We start from the raw sequence: 18,009 nt of genomic DNA, 5'->3' as shown, positions 1-18,009 counted from the left end.
TATTTTTTGAGTTAAATCAAGTTATAAAGTCTGAAATATGAGGTATAAACTTGCATGTGTGAGAAAAAAAGTCAGAATTGAGAGATAAAATAGCTAAATATAAAATGTTATAAATGCAATGTAATTCTGACATTCAAAGGCAACAATATTTTTTTTCTCTTGTTCCATGGATTTTACCCATTTTCCTCCACTTGTTATCAGTGTTTTTCTCTCACCTCAATTCGTGCACAGCTGCAAGTGACGTGACGTCTACTCCAAATTGGTCTATTGTTTTGTTTACTGCTCTAATTATCGTTTCTGGTTTCTCTTTCTAATAAACCTTGCTTTGGGTTAGTCACTCAATTAATTCTATTGTGCTTCGTTCCCACCTTTCTGAATTATGTTGTACTGATAAGGAGTTATCACAAACTAAGTCTGTTTAGTTGTGCTATCTTACAATCAATACATAGTAAATCTAAGTTAAATTGTCACCGATGTAAACGGTTAAAACTTGAAGTGGTGATGAGGTCTTTATGGAAGAAAAGAGTCCTAAAAAGGTCTTAAAGTATTACATTTGACTTCATGATTCCTGTATATACCCTGCATTCAGTCTTTCTAGAATAGTCTAAATGGGAGGCATTCAGTCTGTATTTCAACCAATTCTCTTTTTATTACCCCCACAGTGGATGACCAATGGATGAACTACATCTCTATTTGTGGTCTAAGGACTCATGCGGAGCTGGAGGGCCGACTGGTGACTGAGCTCATCTATGTTCATAGCAAGTTGCTCATTGCTGATGACAACACTGTCATTATTGGTGAGTTAACTATGTTACATATTCATGCCTGCTTTTCTCTGTAATTGTTTAGCAACTTGCTGAGAAAGCACATCATTTCTTTATGGCTAGAGTTTTATACTCCCCCTTGTGGAAGACTGTGGTACATCATTTCATTTTGAAGGATACATAATCATTGATCTGGCAGATAAACAGCTGGTTTCACATTTGCCTAAAATAGTATACATGGAATGACGTCAACAGACGTTTGTGTCCAAAAGATGTGATATTTAATGAGGAAAATATTGTGGTCTGTGTAGTTTACACATGACTGCACTGCCAGATGCGCAGTATTTGACATTTGCTCTGCGGTTGTAAGCTGAAAGACATATCACATCTGTAAAAAAAAGTTCAAATAATACTTTGTGTGAGGAGCGGAAAAAAATCATAAAAGATAAGCGAGTGTCATTTCAGATAAAGCTTTAGATTTCCGCGGAAGATACAAGAAATCAAATGAAGAAAGCCATAGATCAGAAGGAGGCAGACGGGAACATTTAGCCGCATACTGAAATTGAGTTATCTCTGATTCTGTAGGTGGAAGGTTTGTGTGCTATTGAATTAAATGCCTCGAGATCCAATCACTTATAAAACAATGAATAAAATTGAATCGCAGAGAATTGAAAAAATCTTGTTTTGTTGTCTGTGATTATTATTTGTCTTGATTTTTAGATTAAGCGGGCCATGATCAGTGTGTTTCCTTTTAGCCAACCTACAATCATGTACACTGTATTTTTTCTAGTTATTGCAATTTATGAAACAGCTCAGACTTGTTTTGCTTTTATGCTACTAGGCTTTTTATACTTGTTATTTAAGACTTGTATGGCTTCTTATCATTTAAATGACGTCTCTTACCAAAATATGTAGTAGAAAACGCATTAAAGATTTATGTTTTTTTAAAAATTCACATCATTTTATTTATATTTTGGACTATGGGGGCGCCATTATTTCAATAACAGAAAATGGTTGCCCTCGGTGAGCTACTGGCACTACCTGTTGCTATTTTGACCACAACACAACTCGGAAAATAAAATACTGATATGATGCAACATTGTGCGGCTTTTGGATGTAACTTTCAGTCAAAGAGCAACAAGAGAAGTCATGTAAGTCTTCACTGCTTTCCTATCGATAAAAAGAGGAGAAAAGAATGGGAAAGATGCCTGTGGATGAATAAAACTTCCTAAAGACCTGCGTCTTTGTTCTCTCCACTTTAGACCTGATGCTTTTGGGGCTTTTAGTAGACCACAGCTACTGAAAGAGCTTACAAGTGGCAGAGACATGAAATGCTAGATGCCATCCTGGCAGGATGTAAACATGCCGACGCTTGTCATGACGCCGCAGCCACTGAAGGAGCTTCTCAGCATGGATTTCACTCGATATCTGGGGGTGTTTAGACTCCATGTGGGGAAAAAAAATCATGGTACAGCATTTGGTTTAGGCCTATGGTTATAACCGTAGCCACTTGTAAGATCTTTCAGTAGCTGTGGTCATCTTATCAGTATTTTATTTTCCAAGTTGTGTATTCAGAGTTATGTTGCAGTAAAAATAGCAACAGGTAGCACCAGTAGCTCATAGATTGCAACCATTTTTAACGTCACTGAAATAATGGCACCCCCCCCCCCCAATAGTCCAAAATATATATAAAACAATGTGCATTTTAGTTTTAGCAGGAACTTTTTGTATTTATAAATCTTCATTTAAAATTGTATAGTTTGTTGAATTATATTTAAAATACATTTTTGATTTGACTTTAACTACTTTAGTGTATATCACTATAATCAAAAACCAAATATGTGACCCTGGACCACAAAACCAGTCTTATGTTGTGTTCACACTTGTCATGTTTAGGTTCGATTAAAACAGATGGCATTAGGTGTATTTGACATAAAGCGGCACTGAGGAGACTGATCAGAGAATGGGTAATTTGATGTCATACAACCGCTTTAGTTCGAACGTGCCTTTTTCTGTTTGTTTGGAGTGTCCGTTGAGTTTCGTCACAAAATATACATCATTCAACCCGACCAATCAGTTTGTAAACGTATCACTATGCCTTTAGGTTCGGTATCTTTAGGTTTGCTGTCAAAAATGCCAGTGTGAATGCTAAGCGGACCAAATGAACCAAACGAACCGAACTACAAGTGTGAACACACCCTAAAGTAGCATGGGTGTGTTTGTAGCAATAGCCAAAAATACATCGTAAGGGTCAAAATTATAGATTTTTCTTGTATGCCAAAAATCATTAGGATTTTAAGTAAAGATCATGTTTTATGAAGATATTTTATAAATTTCCTACCATAAATATATCAAAACTTAGTTTTTGATTAGTAATATGCATTGCTAAGAACTTCATTTGGACAACTTTAAAGGTGATTTTCTCAGTATTTTGATTTCGTTTGCACCCTTAGATTCCAGATTTTCAAATCTGTGTCTCTGTCAAATATTGTCCTGTCCTAATAAACCATACATCAATGGAAAGCTGTTTATTCAGCTTTTGAGATTATGTATAAATCTCAATTTCAAAAAAGTTGACCTTTATGACTGGTTTTGTGGTTCAGGATCACATGTTGTATATCCTTTTTTCTTGTCTCTTTTTAAGATTTTTAATTAATTTATTTATTTTACAGGCTCTGCCAACATCAACGACCGCAGCATGCTGGGGAAGAGGGACAGCGAGGTAGCTGTGATTTATGAAGATTCAGAAACAACACCGTCTGTGATGGATGGTCAAGAGTACCAGGCTGGCAAGTTTGCTCTGCAGCTCAGACTGGAGTGTTTCAAGTAAGATCTGGTGGAAAGCCAACCGTTCTATTGTTAGCAATGTATCTGAATCACAGCTGAAAGTCTTTGTCTTTCCATAAACCAGAACCATTCTTGGTGCCTTTACTGATCCAACCATTGATGTCAGGGACCCTATCAGCAACGCATTCTACAAGGACGTCTGGATGAGTGTTTCGGGTCGGAACGCCACCATCTATGAGAAGGTGCGTGTCATTCCTTGCGTCCTTCTCCACTCACTCCTGGGCATGTAATGGAATTCATGATGGCTACTTTCCATCTTCCTATTACGTGGAGCATTTGAATTATGATTTAGAGGTGTTTCTCGGCCATTTGTCAGATAGGTATTGCTCTCTATCACCACTGAAGCTCTCATGCTCGGTTAGCTGTTTGGCAGTCTCATGGCAGGACAGTAATAATGAGGGTTAATGGAATGAGAGATTCTTATTCTGAGCCACCATTGCAAGCTGGCAATTTCAACAAATGCAGCACGCACATCAGCCACACAACCAATTGTTTCACACATACACAGACACAATTAGGAAGCTTGAGTTCCTTCATTAAAGGTGCAAGTCTTCCATTCCATAAAATGAAATGAAAAAAAAATATAATGAAATGGAATTAAATATAAAATGAAATGAAATATAATATAATATAAAATTAAATAAAATAATTACATTAAATCAATAAAAAATTAAATATAAAGAAATTAAATTAAATAATTACATTAAATCAATGAAATTAAATATAAAGAAATTAAATTAAATATAAATGAAATAAAATGAAACAAAATGAAATAAAATATAAAATAAATTGAAATGAAATAAAATGTCACATGAAATTAAATAATTAAATATAAAATGAAATTCAAATATGAAATCAAATCAAATAATGAAATATAAAATCAAATATAAAATAAAATAATAAAATAAAATGAAATACAATAAAATACAATAAATATTGTAACTAATTTCGCAGTAATTTAGAAAAAAAATAAGCCATTAAAAAATAATGTTTTTTCTTTTTATTTAGCTCTACATATCACCATCGATTTTGTGTGTGTGTGCTTCAGTATTATTTATATATTATCATTTTTATTAGTATTTTGAAGATTTTATATCTAATATTTTTATTTATTTATGTTTACATTTTAGTAATTTTGTTGTGGGCTTTTGTCATTTTGATAAATTTTTCTTAGCTTTTTTATTTTTATTTCAGGTTTAGTTTTACTCATTTTAATACTTTAACTTAAGATCAAAATTGGCAAAATTGTCATGAGCATAATAAAATTAATTTCTCATCTGTTTTAAAATTTCCAAATACCAAAAACCCCTGAGGACTGTTTATGTGGCATTGCAGGTTTTCCGCTGTCTGCCCTCAAGTCTGGTGAGAAACAAACAGGAGCTCATGAGTTTCCAGTTCAAACCAGGTCTTGATAAAGAGGACCCTGTTAAAGCTCAGGAGCTGCTGAAGAAGATCAGAGGCTTCCTGGTCCAGTTCCCACTGGAGTTCCTCTGTGAGGAGAACCTCATGCCCTCAGTAGGCACCAAAGAAGCCATGGTGCCCACTGAGATCTGGACCTGATGGCACCAAATGAGAAGCACAAAAAAGACAATCCACTTTCAACATGAGAGGAAAAACAAAGACAACGCTGTGGTGGACCAAACTTCCACACCAGCTGATACGAAGTAGCAAATTATATTAAGACAAACTGTTTGTCCCTTGTCAGACAATTTTACATTGTTTTGTATCTTTTATCATTGTACATAATGATATTTTATAAGTGATTTATCAGCACATATTGTGCTTTTACTACAATGTATTTAATGAAAGTCGCCTCTCTGAGATGCCAAACAGAGGGGCTTTTAAATAAATATTTTAATTCTAATGTACATATAAAGAGGGTTTGATTTTTATTGCTGTAGCTGGCTCATTGGTAGAGGCAGCACTAAAAGTGAAGGGCAAAATGGAGAGTGGAAGGCCTGTCAGATATAATTTTGTCACTGCAGCCCATTCTTCAGCACTGCGTCCCCAGTGGAAGCACATCCATGACAGGCTGAGTACAGTGATATGTGTTTTCTGTCTGGCGAACCTGCTCTTAGACCCAGTCTGCAGAGGCTTTTACTGTCCAGCCTCTCTGCCTGTGTCTAAGTGTCAGTGCTCTGGGGAGACCAGACAATCTGTCTGTGAATTAAAAAGTGCTGAGTAACTGAAGGAAATTGTTGCCTCTCAACACCAAATGGCGACGTGTGGTGTCCAATCCTACATTTTCCCCTTCACAAATGTGTCACAGGTCGGATTTCATGAGTCAGCGCTTGTTGCCATTTTGACGTTTTCCCCTGGTGTTTCAGTATCATTAGGGCAGCCATTTTCTGTGATTTCACACTCAACTTATTTTTAAAAAAGTATGCACACTAAAATAAAGCCTAAAAGTGTTTTGTTTTGCTTTGCTTTTTTTGTTTAGTTTTGCTTTGTTTTTTGTTTTGCTTTGTTGTTTTTGTTTTAGTTTTGCAATGCTTTTTTGTTTAGTTCTGCTTAGCTTTTTTGTTTAGTTTTGTTTTGCTGTTTTGTTTTTAGTTTTTTTGTTTAGTTGTTTTGTTTTGCTTTTTTGTTTAGTTCTGCTGTTTAGTTTTGCTTTGTTTTTTGTTTAGCAGTTTTGTTTTGCTTTCATTTTTGTTTGGTTGTTTTGTTTTGTTTTGCTTTTCTTTTTTATTTAGTTTTGTTTGGCTTTGCTTCGATTTTTGTTTAGTTGTTTTGTTTTGCTTTAAAAATTACCAAGACTTTTTTTCTTTGAAAAAGATGCACAGTCATGCTTTGCTGCTTTGTTTTATTGCCTTTTTTGTTTAGTTTTGCTTTGCTGTTTTGTTTTGTTTAACTTTGATTTTTTTAGTTTTGTTTTTGCTTTGCTTTTGTTTAGTTTTTCTTTGCTTTTTAAGTTTTGTATTGCTTTGCTTTTTTTTTTGCTTATTTTGTTTTGCTTTCCTTTGCTTTTTGTATTTTGTTGTTTTACTTTGCTTTGTTTAACTTTTTGTTTTAAAAATTACCAAGACTTTTTTCTTTGAAAAAGATGCACAAATGCTTTGCTGCTTTGTTTTGGTGCATTTTGCTTTTTTGTTTAGTTTTGTTTTGCTTTGCTGTTTTATTTTATTTTGCTTTGCTTTTTTGTTTAGTTTAGTTTTTCCTTTGGTTTTGTTTTGCTTTCTTAATTTTGTTTTGTTTAGCTTTTTTTGTTTAGTCTAGTTTAGTTTTGCTTTACTTTTTAGTTTTGTTTTGCTTTGCTTAGCTTTTTTTGCTTATTTTGTATTTATTTCCTTTGCTTTTTGTATTTTGTTGTTTTGCTTTGCTCTGCTTTCTTTGTTTTGTTTTAAAAACTACCAAGACTTTTTTCTTTGAAAAATCAACTCATTCACAGTAAGCGCAAGAAATTATTTCTTGTTCACAAAATTATCTAGCGTAGCTTCTGAATCTGTTCAAATGGAAGAGATAAGAATGTTGTCGAACATTTATTAACATGTGCTTTCTGTTTATTTCAACATGTATCACTGTCTTTGATGATTCAAGCTTGCTGTATCTTCCCTCACTTTGTGACAGCAAAGCCAACCCCCCTGAATAACATGGAGCTCACAGGGAGAAACACCTCCTGTGCCACATTTTTAGCATGTCATACCAGCATGTTGTCTGTAGTTACATTTAACTGTGAATTTGACAGACAAGGTGTATTTTTGCCCTGACTCCATTTGGATCTGTGTTAATGCATTTGTTCAGAAATTTGCACTAAATAAGTTTCAAATAAATCTCAAAAACTCTTAAAAAGTTTTGTGAATGGTTTCCTTGGGTGCTTTATTGCAATAGCTGATCTTAAATCATATTCTAATGTTGTCTTACTTTTCATTTTAACACCAAAATCCAATCAAAACATGCCCTTTAGGCACCAGCGGCTGGGACAGAGGTTTAAAAATATGAGTTGTATCCTCGTGAACATTAGTTTTAATGCTGTCGTATCGCAGGGGAACGGGCTCTGATCCGTGCCCAAACCTGGAAGTCTTGAAACACAGTCATTATGAAGCAATTTAAATGCAAATCTGGCCACTGGCTCGTCCCCAAACGTGCCTCATTGGACGAGACACCTGATAGAGAGCGGCCAGCGTTAATGACATCGTCTGAGTGGAATCATGTTCGGAGGTATTGAAATCAAGAGTGAAAAGAGTTGATAGATTATCTCTGTGACCTTAATGGCTTCTTATTGCTGATGGTCTAAAAGCCTCTAACCTACTCAACACCATCTAGACCCTGAGCATTTGGTTTCTCCAAGAGCTTTCTGGTCAATTGCTGAGCTGTCATGCCTCACTAACTACATGTGTCATTTGAAAACAGGATCACTGTCTCAATTACTGTGTACTGTAGTTCTCTAGTATTGTGCAATGGCTCATTAAACACATTGTCCTCTTCTGAAATGAGAAAAGCAGTCTCTGGCAAATTTGCATTGATTTGTATGCAGAGTCCATATGTTAATAATTATGCGTTTTTGCACTGCTCATTATTCTCGTAATATAAACAGATACAGCATTGCAACTGAAGTCTGCGATGCAATACAAAGCTTTGTCTAGTTTAGAAGCTTTCCAATTAAGCAAAATCACACAAGCTTAGTGTTGATATTCAGACCAACAGCATGACTGAGACTATGATGCTGCTTTATAAAAGAAAGTTACTTGGTCACAAAGCCACATCAGATTCACCCGACTCCTAGCAACACAACCATAGTAGCGTTTTGTTCTTGAATCAATCAGTTGTTTTAAAGAATAGTTTGAGTGAATGATTAAAAGCAAGTTAAGCATCTGGATGTACACTACCAGTCAAACGTTTTTGAACAGTAATATTTTTTATGTGTTTTAAAAATTCTCTTCTGCTCACCAAGCCTGCATTTATTTGATCCAAAATACAGCAAAAGCAGTAATATTGTGAAATATTTTCACTATTTAAAATAACTGCTTTCTATTTGAATGATTATTACTCCAGTCTTCAGCATCACATGATCCTTTGGAAATCATTCTAATATGCTGAATTGCTGTTCAAGAAACATTTATTATTATAACTACCCTTGACTAAAGATTTTACTGGCCGACTAGTATTTGTTTATTTTAAGCATTGGTCGGCTATTAGTCACACGATTATTAATAAACCATATAAATCAGAATAACGAGCCTGTAATTGCCTAAATGGCCTAATAAGTGCTTAAGCGCACAAAAAAAGCTTGCAACAGCACGCTGTTGATAAGTAATGATTATGAATGTGTCAGGATAAAACAGCAAGGAGACTGCATTAATGTTTTAATAATTTATTGATAAACTAGTGCTTTCTTTGTTTTCGGCTTAAGAGATGTGATAAGTCTGTGATATAGATTTCATGTCTGTAAGACAAGTATACACAGAGTTTTAAAGATTTGCACTCAAGTTCATAGTTGAGACGGCAGAAAGCATCCTGTTTGCTTTCATTATTTTACAAAAGCGCAATGTTTCTTTGCTATCCTGAGTGTACACAAATAAACGTCTTCACAGATTCGAAAGATGTATTACTTTTATCTGTATGTCCAGAAATTATAGAAATTAATTTTATTTAACAAGTAATTGATCAACAAATCAATTCGATCAATAAATTGATCAAAAGTGATGATAAAGACATACTGTTACAAAATATTTCTATTTCAGATAAATGCTGTTCTTCTGAATGTTCTATTTATCAAATAAACCTGAAAAATATATATTATTTAACAAAATAATTATAATGATAAATGTTTTTGAGCAGCAAACCAGAATATTAGAATGATTTCTGAAGGATCATGTGACTGGAGTAATGATGCAAAAAAAATTCAGCTTTGAAATCACAGGAATAAATTACATTTTAAAATATAGACGTTTTTCCTAAACATGGAAGTAATTCCGACTCTTAACTGAAAGAATGCTTTGCATTTCCGGTCTGCATTGTTTCTAGTCAAATTAGGGTATATTCCGAGCTAATAAACTAATGTTAAACCTATTAAAATGTTTTTAAAAAGCACATGGCTCCATAGTGCCATCACTTGGCAATGTCGCAATGACCGTCATTTGTCAGTGCCTCACTTTAATGAGTGTGTAGATGACACGAAGCAGCGGACGTTAGCTACATTAAAAACAGATGGACGCTATTTGAATGGGTTCCTATGGAAACCGGAACAGAAAAGCATTCAATCTGACTTTAGAATTCGTAATGGCGGCGCTCATCGTTTACTCAGGAAAAAGGTCTATGTTCATATAATAAACAGTTATTTTAAATAGTAAAAATATTTCATAATTTTAATGTTTTTGCAGTACTTTTGATCAAATAAATGCAGACTTGGTTAGCAGAAGAGACTAAAAAAACATTTAAAAAAATCTTAGGCTACTGTTCAAAAACTTTTGACTGGTAGTGTATTTTGCTGTTTTTGTGATTGTGGAGCCACCTACAGTTAGATGAGTCGAAGTCACTGTCATAAATATACCACAGTCATAATTGCAATGGAAAGCTGTGCTTAGGCTGCTGACTTGTTGACTCACTGCCTTATTGTGCAATGACTTTGCCGGCAGCGTTTGCCCACGAAGGCACCTCACAAAACTGATTTCAGACAGGTTTCTGATGCAGCGTAACGATTTAATGATCTACAGCAGAATAGAGCAAGCTTTGGTGGAAACTATGTCTATTATGTGTAACATTAATTTACTATAATCGGAATTTCTGGCCAGAAATAACATCAAAGTAAAAAAAACAAAACAAAAAAAAACTGCTTTAATAAATCACTCATGAAGACAGCCACTTATCGCTACCTAACGTTACTGGTGTACAATATAGCAGAAGTCACTCAAAAACGGCCCAACACACATGTAACAACAGCTAAAAGCTGCTTATCTGATCAGGTCCGAGAATATCCAAATCTTTTGTAGGCTTATCCATCTTATTTTTCAATGGTAAGCTGTTTTCTGTGAATGTGCAAGACTTTCAGTTTATTAGATGCTGTAGGGAAATAACAAAAATAACAACAAATGCGCAGTAAACGGTACATGGGTTTGCACTACAAACCAGTGTGTTCATAATTAAGATCATACATAAAAAAAAAAAATGGTAAGACACACCTATTTGCAATATCAAGCAGTAGAACAAGCTGTTTGTTCAAAAATAGCTGGAAGCAAATGACACTGAAAGCCAGATCAATTAAATTTACAAATGGCTGCGCCTGTTCTTACGGGAAAAATAAGGCGGATGTAACATAAAGCATCTGAAAATGTTTGCAATTATCTAATGACTGTAAAAACTTCCAAAACCAAGTGGTCCTCAGGGCGACTTAAACATAGTTACAGTAAGTTACTAAATTATTATTAATGCATTAAAATAATCTAACTAAATCTAATCTAACCAAAATAATTAAATATATATTTTTTATCTCTAAATAACAATTACTACAACTATAAACTTCTAGAATCAATAATTACGCTTTGTCAGTGTGGTTAATTAACTTATATTAGCACTCCTAGTTTCAGTATAGGAGGCTTTTGACTGATGAGAACTATATTGCTCTAAATGGAGCTTCAGAAGTTCTTATGATCCTTTTAGTCACTCTGATCACTATTGGATCCTTTTTTCTATAGTGATCATGTGCTCCACCCCATTTCAGACCTATAGATGTGTCTTCTTATATTTCAGCCTTTCCTGTTCTCCGTTTCAGTTTTGTGTAAGAAACCATACCTCTTAACCCCAGGGCATACGTCCAACTGTGCTTTGTTGAATTTTTCTTTCTTTTCTTTTTTTGCATATTGACTTATTCACGTTTCTCTAAATGAGTAACTTTAAAATGTAATGTCAGTCTCCAAGGCTTGTCACAGGCAGCCTACTGTAAGTTCACTCGTTTATTTATTTTTTTCATCTGTTACACTAGACCAGGTCTTTTAGTGGATTACAGTCAGTTATTTCTGTAAAACATCTTTATTATAAAAATACAGTTTAAAGGTGTACAGTAAATTAAATTTAAAACAGGCCAATGATTCTTTTAGGCTTTAGTTAATCTTCCCTCTTAGCTAAACAAGTAATCATCCATGGTTTTCTCTTTTATATTTTCTGAAATTAAAAGCTCATATTATCTTCATGCTTAGACAAATCACAAAATCTTATCAGTTAAACTCAAGCTAGAGTTATAACTTGAATCTGCAAATCATCACTTTGTGTATCACATTTGCTTCTTAGTTGGTCTCAATTTAGCACAAAGTTCTTAGTGTCTTTTCTCTGTGGTAATTGTAACATTGCAATGCTGTATCTCAGTTCACAGTAACAGCCAGGAGCAGAATTATATACTTTACAGCAAACAGACTGTTTATTATTACAAGGAAGTAAGATGCTGCCAGCTCCACAGGTAGATTCCCACCTGACTTATTGAACAATGTTGAAAGCTGTTAAACAGGAAACATTTCTGAATTTGAAGATAACATCAAAACATGCTCAGATTTAACACACTAAACATGTCATTCCTGATTCTCTGCTCCTCACAACATGGAACATGTCACTCTGACCTAAATCAGTTGAACTTAATTATGGGTGTTAAACAGAAAAACAAACCTATAACCTATAATTTCAGTGGTTTTACGACTGTTGAGAAGTCAACAACAGAATGTATTTTAGTTCAAAATTGTTGGATGACTTTTTGTATTACTTAATATCACTTAAAATAGTCAGGCTTATATAAATATGTTGTTTTATTGTGAAATCGCTCCATGATTATTTTAGCATGATTTTTTATTTATTAATAGCTTTAGAGCTATTCTTAAAATATGACTATTTAAACATTAAAAGCTCATCTATTCAACATTGGCCTGGTTAGTTCAAAGAATAGGACCTAGCTCACACAAAGTAAAATTATGTCAGGCACTATTTACTTTTATGTTGTTCCAAAGCCTTCAGTTTCTTTTCAACGTACAACACAGGTCCAGTTCTGCAGGGGTGCTTATGAAACGAAAACAATGGCACCCTCAGTTAAAGCTGTAAAAATGGCATTTCGTTGCAGATTTGGCAAACTATCCAGTCAGTGTGTTATGTTTTCGCTCGCTATTTCAACGTGCTTTTGCAGCGTTGAGCAATGTAGCTAATCACAGACATATCAGTTGATTTCTTGAACGGAACAGCCAATCAGAGACGTTTAAGTTAGAATCCACTCACCGTAGTCGCGGTTTTTCATCAGGTATTTAGCGCGATTCATCTCAATATAATAAAGTATAGACGCAATGTAAATTAGAGATTCATTCATTGTGCAGCTTAGAGAACTTATATATATACATATACACACAGTATATGTATATAGGTTAATATAATAATAAATTATGATTTATAACAAACGGAACTCGCGAATTTTCCTGATTATTGTCATGTTTTGGGGCTGTTCTAATCAGTTCTAAAAGTTATAACAAATCTAGCAGGTTGGCCACAAAGGTTGGCCAAACTGAACCAGGATTTCCAGGACAAGAATCTTGACAGCATTCCTTCCTGATTCTTATCATTTATCATCATCAGGTAGGTGAAATATTAGGCTAATATATCTAATTAATACTGCTCATACATGTCTTCACCACATATTAACTTGCGCAATTTCCTGCTTCTCTATATGATTTAGCAGCTTTTACATGTTTTTTTCCATGGTTTGGGCACCTTAATTTAGCAGAACAACATATTCAGTAGTACATTAACCCTGCAATCAGTGCTGTTGTGTACATCCGAGTATCTCCAATATGGCCCCACATCCAGGTAACTGACCAAACCATGATGTAATTACAAACCCTCTATTGATATTCTTTCCTGAGGCATTTCCCATTTTGACCACCAGTGTTCAAATTACTCACAGTGCCACCTGGTGGACAACAGTGCAAATACCAACATACCATACAAGCAGTGTACTGTAACTAATCTGGAGTACTGCCATTATCCTCAAGCACTGATACACCCTCTCAACACAAGTGCTAATGTAAGTTTTTTATAGTGACTTTTTACCTATCTCATCTGAACAGGCTCTTCATGGACAGGAATCAATCCCTAGAGTTGAGCCTAAACCAGCTTTTTCACAGTCATTAGTAGACAGTCTGAAAGAGCAGATCAAGACTGTAGCAGATTCTAGGGCAGCACATGCTGCCTATGGTAGATATCACCTATAGATGTGTCCCCGAGGGCCCACTGCCAAGAGCTAAGTGCTGCATACTGTTGCTTAATACACAATCTGACTGCAGTGTGCCATTGCAGCTAGAAATTTGGGTAAGAACACAAGAGAGAGAACACAACTCTAATGGTTGCAACACCTTGACAATGTGCAGGAAAAAAGAAAGCGAATGGTGGCAAATCTGTCTTCACTATTTTGTTATTTCATCATCCAGCTCTGCCAAGGAAAGTGATTGAGCTTGTGAAGTTGTGGATAGTGCATTGTTTACAGGGACAATTTCTGAAAATAAATAGATAATAAAAATACCTAATTCTTGGACTAGTTGAAAAATAAAAGATATGTTACGGTAGCTTTTGCAGAGAGAGGTGAATCATTGCTGCCAGGTCTTGCAACTCAAACCAAAATTCACTTTTACATGGTGTTCGCATATGTGTGTCTTAGCAGTGTTTGGGCAGGACCACCCTATAATGATAAAAATCCATTCACTCCTTTTTGAATCCCTAAAAATCCTACACAGTCTTAATGACTGACGACATACTGCTTAAACCCTGCCCACCACTGCTGACGGCTGTTCCAATATTCAGTGTTCCTGCAGAATTGGGCTACTTTAACACAGCAGTAGCTCATTATCATTTAAAGGGACATGCACCAAAACAGGTCGCTGTGACAGAGCTGTTTTTGACAAGGTAAAAAAGGCGTTGTTTTACACAACCATTGAGGAATTTTAAACGGGTCATCGGATGCAAAACTAATTTTTACATGTTGTTTGAACGTTAATGTGTGTTGGCAGTTTGTGTACACAACCACCCGACAATGATAAAAATCCACCCGGTGGTATTTTTTTAATCTTTTAAAAGTAATATCCCCTTTTTAAAATCCCGTAATTTCCCAGCAAAATCAGGCCGCTCCCGTGATAGTTGATTGACATGAGCGCCTTACCTTAGACCCGCCCTCACTGAGCTGAAACAGTCCGACTCCGATCGCCATTGTGTCGACTCAGGTGCAAAGGAAGACAAGAATGTCTCACATTGAGCAATTGAGGTGTTCTGTTGTTGGATGTAATAATGAACATAGCAGTAGTCATTTACTCCTGACATCTGAGTCGCTGAAGACGCAGAGAATAGTGTTAGTTTCATTTTTAAAAAGGAAAGCATCGATCCCGATCTACATATGCATCTAGTTTGGGCAAATCGATCCTAATGCTGCTTCACCCACAGCAGCTGAAGTTTTTTTTATGCATCTTTGCAAACAGCCTTTTTTAATAATGTGATTGTTGGCAAGTTTTGCTGCTAAATGCTGTTAAATACAGCTAAAGTAAACATTACTTGCACTCGCGGTTTGGTCAGTTACCCGGATGTGCAGCCATATTAGTAGAGTTGGGGTACTCGGACTTGGTCTCGAGTACAATTTTTAGCGGACTCGGACTTGTCACAGACTCGTATGCATTTTTACTCGGACTTGACTCGGACTCGAGCTTTTTGGACTCGGGAATTATTGCCGAGTCCTGCCGAGTCCAGGGACAATTGACGGAAATTTTACTGACTCAGTGCATTATTACGATCGTAACATTCAGTATTGGCACATGTTTTAAAGTCTTGCCAGTACTTGAAAGCCTGCCTCTCAGTCAGCGCACAAATGCTGAATTAAGTTCTCTTTCGCATGTTATTGCTACACGCTTACACGAAAAGTAATGTCAAAATGCAACGTCTTGGACAGTATTCATGTAAATGCTGTCTGTTTTGTCTTGAGTGAATTTGAACAGTTGTTAGAAATACAGATGTGTCAAAATATATGATCTCTGCGTCCGGTCTTAAAGCGACAGCAGCATAAACCTAATGCAGCAGACTGCGTCATAATCAAACAACAAAATGAAAAGAGAAAATCACTCACTGCTCTTGATTGAAGCAGTTTAGTAACTTGAATCATCTAAGAATCATCTATATTTATTGTATATGGTGAAGATTGTAGAGTGTTTTATTTTTTACATTTATTACTTCATTAAATGTTTGTAGTAGGCTATTTCTGTGGTAGCCTTTACTATATAAACCAATCTGAAAAACGTATAAAACTATTTCATTTGTATTTTGATTAATATATTTATTTATTTATCCTTTTGCTTGTAATTAATCATTAGACTGTTTATTTTCCATTAGTAAGCTTGAGACGTTACAGTTATGTCACTTGCAGCTGTGCGCGCATTTTGGTGGCAGAAAAATACTATTTAATATAACATTTTACATTTACCTATTTTATCTCACAATTCTGAATTTTTATGTCATTTACATGTTGTATTAAAGACTTTAGAACTCAATTTAACTCAACAATAGCAAGCATTGAGAAAATAAAGTCAGAATTTTTAAATTTAAACTCAAATTTACCTTTTTTATTCATTTATTCAATGGCTTCCATGGACTGCTACTTGAAAACTGTCATTAACCTTCACAGCCTCATTTTCATATAAGAAAAATATGTCCCCTCACCAGCTCTTCACCTCCCTCTCCCTTTATCCCAGATTCATATATATAATTTTTTTCACATTCTAAAAGCTGTTTCACTCTGAAATGTCATAATACCAAGCAGAGTTTGCTGAGCAGGACACTAATTATGAGATGATGTGAAAAAAAAAAAAGGCAAAATGCAACAGAGGTTTGCTTTTGTTACATTTAAATTGACATTGCCTTATTCTAGTTGTAAAAATTAAAATAACGTTAAGATACTGACAAATGGTAGTTTTTAGTTGGACTCGGACTCAACCCATTTGGACTCGGACTTGAGTCCGACTCGCCCCATTTTGGACTCGGACTCGACTCGGACTCGAATGGTTAAAGACTCGGACTCGACTCGGACTCGAATGGTTAAAGACTCGGACTCGACTCGGACTCGACTTATGTGGACTCGACCCAACACTACACATTAGCTATGGATTTCATGGTTAATGTACTACTGAATGCTTTTTTTCTGCTAATTTATGCTGTATAAAACCACGGAAAAACATGTGAAAGCTGTTAAATCATAGAGAAGGACTTAGTAAGCAGGAAAGGGTGCAATATTTTGACAAACAAAGTTAATAGGTGGTAAAGATGCATACGAGCACACTTAAAAAATTTTTAACCGGGTGGAACTTAAAAGCATAAGTTTAGCAGCTTCCTTAAGATTTTAAGTTAAATCAACTTAAGTCATTTAAACTTACAAGTTATATCAACTCATTTTTATTGTAATAAGTTAAAATGACTTGTAGTTTTAAGCTGATTTAACTTAATAACTTAAGGCAGCTGCTGACCTTAGGTTTTTAAGTTAAATCTGGTGAAAACTTTTTACAGTGCAGTATTAATTACGATATCAGCCCAGTATTTCACCTACCTAAATGTAAATAATAAGAACAAACACGGATGTTGGCAAGATGGAAATCCTGGTTCAGTTTGGCTAACCACAAATGCCTTTTGTTCCTCAGACAGTTTTTGCACTTTTCTCCTGGATTTATTATAACTTTTGGCAGTCTATAGTACTCCAAATGTTTTTCCTGGTTCCTGGTTTTGTTCAGTTTAGTGGCATTGTGTACGCTCATTGCCACCGACATGACATGAGAACACAATATAAAGACCCTAAGGAACCATACCAGTATGATAAAAATGGGCATTTGATGTCCTCTTTAAACATAATTAAAAAGTAATATATTATGGTCTCAGGGGTTTCACAGATTGCAGTTGTCTTTCCTGTGTAGTGTGTAAAAATTCTGTAAAACTGCAATGTTGCTTCATTGTTCACAGTAACAGCCAAGGGGCAGAATGATGTACCTGACAGCCTAAGAATGTTCTCTTACATAACTGAAAAGCCTAGGGTTATTGAGTTTAATAAAATGGCTTGGCTTGAACAGGTGGATATGTTTGACGACTGTTGCTAGTAGTTGCAATCCATCTTACTTTGTTGTGCTAAACCACTGGTAAGCCTGAATGTGTGACTGTATAATGGATATGAGTTCAAAAAAGCCGAAATACATGACTTCATGGAAAAAAACAAGGCCGGAGTCATTCACTAAATGCAGCTTTGAGTTGAGTTGATGTGTTCAAGAAACATGCCCCACTGACCAGGATTCTTCAGACTCTCTTATATGGAATCTCTTTCTTCACAGCCCAGTACAAATAACTCTGTGTCTTCAGAGCACACATTGTATATTGGTTATATTATGTATTGCAGGCAGAGGGATTATGCACATTTGGTTGT

At 35.2% G+C, this 18,009-nt stretch overlaps 1 protein-coding gene across 2 annotated transcripts in view; it reads left to right on the top strand.

Moving 5' to 3' along the window:
- The window catches only part of pld1a (phospholipase D1a), a 45,202-nt gene extending 39,059 nt beyond the window's left edge, over positions 1 to 6,143 (top strand). Inside the window, exons 22-25 of one of the 2 annotated variants that reach the window (XM_073848620.1) lie at positions 663 to 797; positions 3,437 to 3,590; positions 3,676 to 3,793; positions 4,947 to 6,143. In XM_073848620.1, the coding sequence (XP_073704721.1) occupies positions 663 to 797; positions 3,437 to 3,590; positions 3,676 to 3,793; positions 4,947 to 5,171 (632 nt within the window). In that variant the 3' untranslated portion in view covers positions 5,172 to 6,143. The remainder of the gene's footprint in view (positions 1 to 662; positions 798 to 3,436; positions 3,591 to 3,675; positions 3,794 to 4,946) is intronic. The other variant, XM_073848619.1, reaches the window with a different exon arrangement.
- The last annotated feature ends 11,866 nt before the right edge of the window (positions 6,144 to 18,009 follow it).

This window comes from Garra rufa, chromosome 10 (assembly GCF_049309525.1).
Source record: "Garra rufa chromosome 10, GarRuf1.0, whole genome shotgun sequence".
In the NCBI taxonomy this organism is placed as follows: domain Eukaryota; kingdom Metazoa; phylum Chordata; class Actinopteri; order Cypriniformes; family Cyprinidae; genus Garra; species Garra rufa.
Note: the sequence above shows the minus strand (reverse complement) of the source record. Positions and strands in the feature narration are given on the sequence as shown.